At 34.2% G+C, this 6453-nt stretch overlaps 1 protein-coding gene across 1 annotated transcript; it reads right to left on the bottom strand.

The window, feature by feature from the left end:
• Window positions 1-1804: 1804 nt before the first annotated feature.
• On the bottom strand, window positions 1805-4364 carry LOC101509358 (uncharacterized). The gene has a single exon (XM_027336695.2). It carries the CDS (start codon window positions 4092-4094, stop codon window positions 2169-2171), a length of 1926 nt encoding a protein of 641 aa, XP_027192496.1. The 5' UTR covers window positions 4095-4364; the 3' UTR covers window positions 1805-2168.
• Window positions 4365-6453: the final 2089 nt, after the last annotated feature.

The raw sequence follows: 6453 nt of genomic DNA, 5'->3' as shown, positions 1-6453 counted from the left end.
GCATTATTGACTAGATATGATTAAATCATAGTAAAAGAATCAAAAAACAAAGTTAAATCAACAAACAAAGAATACGAAATAAATTCACAAAGATACATGAGAATGTAATAGCAGATAGATTCAGGACTAGAAAATGGCCCATATCTGGCACTATGATGAATCATGAATGCGAACACAGAAAAACAAGGTGTAGACTGTACGATGATCTATGATGTGTTTTCAGTTTAAAACAGCAAGCCACTATCTATATATAAAAGCATACCTAATTTAAGGCTATGATAAAATCTTCTTGGTCTTGCAGTATCTGGCATCTTCTCCGGGTCAGTTGCCTTCCGAGCCAATGGAAACTTGCATAAGCAAAGACAGATGTAAAATTATAATTAGGCAGTGAAATGGTTGTTAATAAGTAATAACTCAAGCAACAAAAATCATCTTATTTAACATGAATGAACTTTAGAAGAGGCATTGAAGGATGTAAACTCAATGGCAAGCATGAAGCTACAGGTAAATTTTAAAATGTAGACACTACTACCATAAAGACCAATTCAGACAGAACAACAATCAAAGATAATATTTTAAGCATAAAAGTTGTCACCTCGATTCATGATGTGTAAAAGACCCTGAATTTCCCTAACCTTCAACATTCTGTTTGGTAATTTGGTTGTCTACTGTCTAATACAGGAGTATATTAAATATATGACTACTATTTCAAAGAAAATCCTAGGAGAAAAAAGCTTAGTTGTCAACTTCTTCTTGTAATACTTCAAAGAAAATGTAATGAACAGGACAGGATCCCTAGAATAATATTCGACAGATGAGACACAAACTTGTTGGACCATGAAATTATTTGACAAAGAATCAAAGACAATGTTATCAACATCTTCGTTTTCCTTAGAAAATACATGTACATCTATTGTCCTTCAAACAAACCATGTGTATACAACAGTAGCAAGCTAATCGAGACATGCTACAGCAAAAGCAATCAAATTATGAACTCATCTTGATGCTCTTCGCTGAATTATCAAACAATCTTATTTAGGAGCCTAACTTGACTTAAAAAAGTTCCTCATACAGGATGGGCACACAACAATATAAGGAACCCAAAATCTCTGAAATATTTATTCAAGTAGCTCTACTCCTAATTGTTAACTCAAACACAGGGGAAAAGTGCCACTCAATTAACTATTGGAACCCTGCACATAACCTAAGGTTAATGTCTTGAATACCTTCTGATATGGATACTACAGTGAGATGTGTTAGATTACCAATTGGAAAAAAACCCTTGAATCCCTTACTTGTTGAAAAAGAATTCAAACTTAAGTGTGAGGTTCCCTTTTTCCCCCATGAAATTGCCAATTTTATGCTAGCGGTCAGTAAAAAGATTTGTATAACAGAATAAACAGTACATACACCTACCTCAAAACTATTATTTTACTAATACATAGCCAGGCAATGTATTAAGCATATATTCTAGCATTTAAAATAAAAACACAGTAACAAAGGAGGGGAGGTTTGCAAAAATCCTTAACTACCGTAATTTAGCAGTTCGAAAATGGGGAGGAAAACCGGATGTACCTGAAGGCATTTGCCATAGCACCAAAATCCTTCAACCTTCAATTCGGTACAAAAGCAATTGCCAAAAGAGTGGGGCTGAGCTACGGTTGATATGTTGGGTTGTCTAATAAGCCCTACGGCATGGCAGTTGATAATCTTCATGCAACAAAAAGCCAAATGATCTTATACACATATGAAACACATATGAAATGAGTAGATTTGTAAAGAAAAAAGTTCAAAACACCATATGGATATAAATCACCGGTGGCTCCTCATAATACATACAAAATCATCTGAAGTTCAACAACAGACCACTAAAACACCAATGTGCTTTATAAGAAGGACTAAGATAAAGAATCTGAAGGCTGAAAGAGAGCAAAGTCAACAAATACAGCCATACTCATAACAAAGTTATGTGCAAAAAAGCATAATTGGTCATACTTTACAGAACCATACACAATAAAATACACCTAAAGGGCAAGTTGAACTGCTCCAATCTTCTGTATACATAAATGTACAATCCCACTTCTATTTGTTGAAAGGGGTACAGAAGCTCGCATGGTAGAATCTGATCTCTAATAAGTTAGAATGGATTAACTTTGACGTTCATGGCACTATAAAATCTCTCCATGACGGAATCCAGTATCCTCGCAATCTGCACCAGTATCCAAAGCACAAGGAGAATCATACCATTTAGCATTGTCTTGGTAGAAACTATCAACCTGTATACAACCAAGACCTACATCTGAAACAATAGCATCGTCATGTCTGATGGGCTTGGTTAATTTAGTATCCTCGCAATCAAGGATGCTCTTCTCATCGAAGTCGCTGCATTTCAACCACTTTTCAGGCTTACAAGTTTCACTCATCAGATCCTTCTGACTTCTGCACTCTGTCCTGATATGGTCACCCCAAGAAACCACTTCTCCCAAAGTGCGGCCGAAACTATCTTCATCATCCTCAATCAGCTCTGTGTCCTTGCCATCCCCGTAAATCCTTTCATGGTGATGACTACTCCAGTTTGCAAGATCATTATCCCCAACCAAGACATCGTCTGCATGCGACTTATCCGGAAGTAACCCCATCGGCTTCAAACCCACTTCCCCTATATTCCTAATTTTATTCACAACGTCAAACAAATCTCTCGAAACCGAACCCAACAACTCCTGCGGAATCTTCGAAACCCTCCCTTCCAACATCGCAACCTCAGCTCTCAACTCCTGCACCTGTTGCAAAACCGAAAACTGCAAATCTCCTTCATCTTTCCCCATCAAACCAAACCCATCATTCTCCATTTCCTCACTCACCCCATAAACAACCGCGTCCTGATCCATCAAATACCCCCCTTTATGTCCAACAACCCTATGCATAATCCTAGCATTTCCATCCAACGGCCCTGGCTCATGCCCCGAATGCACAGCATACAATTTAAAAACCGCCATCCCCTCTTCCTGATAAACAAAACTCTTATCCTTCTCATTATAATTCGCAATCGGAACAATAGCTCTAATCCGAAACCCACATCCACACCTCTTAGAAGCATAGGGCTCCCTCTTCAAAATCTTAGATTTCTTAGAAGCAGCAGGTTGACCCGCTCTATGACAAGCATAATCCTTAACCTCAGCCATAAAAGGCTTATACCTAATATACTTTTGCCTAATACAAAGCACAACCTTATGCTTAGCAGCAAGTTGCTGCAACCTACTAGGAACTTCCTTAGCAGGCACATCAAAGGATTCGGTATACTCAAATCTCCGCCGCTTGTTCCTAGCAGCGGCGGCAGCCTCTGATACATTAGATCCAGAGGCTACCGCAGAGCAAACAGGACAAGCGCCGATACAAACACGAATGTAACTCTCAGGAATACCATAAAACTTAGCACCAACAGTCCAAACCTGTTTAATTCTCTCAACGGTGTCTTTAACACCGAGATGTTTAAGATCAGCGTCACTATGATAACTCATAACAATGTCTTGCCATTGATTAATATGCGAAACGAATTGATTCGTGTTGTTTTTGAAACAGAGGAAGTGATTACCGTGTTGGTCCACACGCGCGGTTAATTTGTCTTGGATTCGTTTCCATGCGGTTAGGTAAGCGGTTTCTTCGTTACGGTCTTTCCAAACGGTTCGCCATGATTTGAGGACGGCGCGTGGAGTGGCAGCGCGGATCTCGGAGGGAGTGGCGAGCCGGTTTTGGAGGAGGCAGTTGATCATGAGAGAGTGGGAGTCGGGATTGAATGTGTAGAATTGGGAGGAGATGTGAGAGTCGGGACTTACGAATAAGGGTTTTGATGTTGTGGTGAGTTGGTGACTCGGTGGTGAGTCGGCGGAGGAGTGACTCGGTGGGGAGTCGGAGGAGGAAGGGGAAGGGAATAGAACGATTTCGGAAAGAGAGAAAGAGGGAGGGTCTGGTGGTGGTGGTGAGGTTGTTGTTGTTGTGGTGGGAGGGAGGATCTGGTGTGGAGGGTGTATGACTAGATCCGGTGGGACTCGGAGGAAAAGATCGTCTTCTTCTTCGATTTTGCTTGAATTCATCATTTGAGAATTGAGAGTGTGTGTGTACGAATGTGATGACGAAGAAGAAGAAAGAAGAAAGTGTGAGAAATGGGAAAGTGAGCAGTTTTTTATTTTTTTGTCTATCTAATATATGTATGTGTCTGTTTTTCTGTCTCTAAAGCCTTAACTTCCTATCTCTCTCTCTTTTTTTCTCTTTCTCTCCCCAGGGAGAGAGAGACTTGCTACTCTACTCTCACCTCAACACATTTTCTTTGTTTTTTTTCTTCTCTCCTCTCCCTTTCAATACATACACTCACACGTCTTCACTCCCACTCAAATTTCCTCCTAATAGCAAATCTCACACTCAAGCAATTTAAGTTAAGATTAAACGGTTTAGATTATAAGTTTTGTTGTGTAACTATATTTAGTTGTATTGTCTAAGTGATTTATTTATCTCACTTTTCTTTTCTTTATATATAATAAAATATTATTTATTTTATTTCATTTATTTTCACTAATTACTTTTATATTTTATATTATATTATTTCTTTTTATGATATTTTATTCTCTCATATTTTGTCTTCTATTCCAAATTTAAAATTGATTGGGATTTAAAGACACATGTGTGAGATTTTTTTCACATCTTACATTGTTTTCTTCCTTTCTTCCTCAAGATAAAACTCTAGACTGTGAAAAGCATAAGCTAAAGAAAAGTATAGAACAATTATAAAGTTTAGATAGCTTGAGAGATGAAGATGAAATTAGTAATGAATAAGATAACATTATGTACTTGGGTGTAAAACTCAAGTGTCTTGAACCATCTATTTATTTATAGGGTCAATATTAATAGTTACAAGGATCATAAAGGCCACAATAATATACATTCATGATCTACATTAATATGGTCTTCTAATATTGATTGTAATTGCTTTAGATTTTATCGTGACAAAATCTATTTTTTTAAATTAAAATCTACTTTTTATTGTTTGAATGGTGTATGTTCCAAATTTTTAAAAATTATTTGGTTAAAAAAATTATTTTGGCTAATAATAAAAAATTAAAAATAGTAGTTTTTCTCTCAAATCGCATCTACGATAGATTAGAGAGAAATATGTCGCACAAATTAAAAACAAGTTTAACTCATTAATGAGAAAAATAATATAACTATCCTTATCCTTTTTGAAAAATCTAAAATTGTCGTCTATCAATTTTTACTAACTTTTCTCATCATTCCATGTAAATTTAATATAGGTTTTTCTAAGTTTTTTTCTCTTTGTCCATTTGTCCATTTCTTTTTGTTTCTATTCCTTTTATTTGAATCACTTTATTTTTCCTTATTCATATACAAATTTATTTTTGCTATTGTGGATTTATATATTACTTTTTGATGAATACTTTAAATACATTAATTATTTTTGAAATGAATCAAAGTAATAAATTTTGAAATGACCAATTTGAAATATTTTAATTGTTTATTAACGATTGTCTTAATGACTATGGATAATCAATATGACAACATGCTTATGATAATTTTAGAAAAGAAATAAATTAATGTATTTAAAAGAGTCATGTCTTTAATGATAATTTTATAATTTAAAAAATCGCTTTTATGAAATTGTATACAAACAGATGAAAAATCATTTTTATGATAATAAACAAACGAAAAAAAAAAAAATTATTTTTAAATAAATCTCTAAATTTTTTAAACTAAAAATCATTTTTATTTAAGCTCAAACAAATGCACCTATTATTGTACTTTGTAACCCATGGAAATTAATATATATATATATAATACTTCTTTTTGAATGTCCATTATAGATATTCCTCGTTAAAATCTTACTAAGAAAAATCAGTGGGCAAAAGTCTCAATGAAAGAAAAAGTACAACATATTTTATGTGGAAATTGTTTCATTAAAAATCTTATCAAGAAACATCTAATAGAAAAAAATAATGGCGAAGAAAAAGCATCTGAAATATAATTATTTTTTCCTCAAATAAACAATAATCTTTAAGTCAACAAAGATCAATCGTTTGTAGTTAATGCTGAAAAACGTTACTTAACAATGATTTTATAAAAAGATGTATCATATTATATCACATAAAAGACTTTGTTGATATTCTTATCTATATTTAGTTGAAGATCACGAGTTAAAAGAAATTGGACAAAATATGTTTTGTTTTATCACCCAATGCATCATTTTTTCAACTTAGCAATGTAGTCATTTTCTGGAACACAAAACATAAATCTTTTGCATGTGTTGAATCATAAACCTCAATTAAAATAAGATATCAACTTGTCTCGTATACTTTTAAAATTTCTACATCTATAAGTTTATAAAGTATATACTTGACTTTGTTTAAATGTCATTGTATATATAAAAATCTACATTTATCTAATAGA

Source organism: Cicer arietinum, chromosome 7 (assembly GCF_000331145.2).
Source record: "Cicer arietinum cultivar CDC Frontier isolate Library 1 chromosome 7, Cicar.CDCFrontier_v2.0, whole genome shotgun sequence".
Lineage (NCBI taxonomy): Eukaryota > Viridiplantae > Streptophyta > Magnoliopsida > Fabales > Fabaceae > Cicer > Cicer arietinum.
The sequence above is the reverse complement of the archived record's forward strand: the minus strand, read 5'-3'. Positions and strand labels throughout refer to the sequence as shown.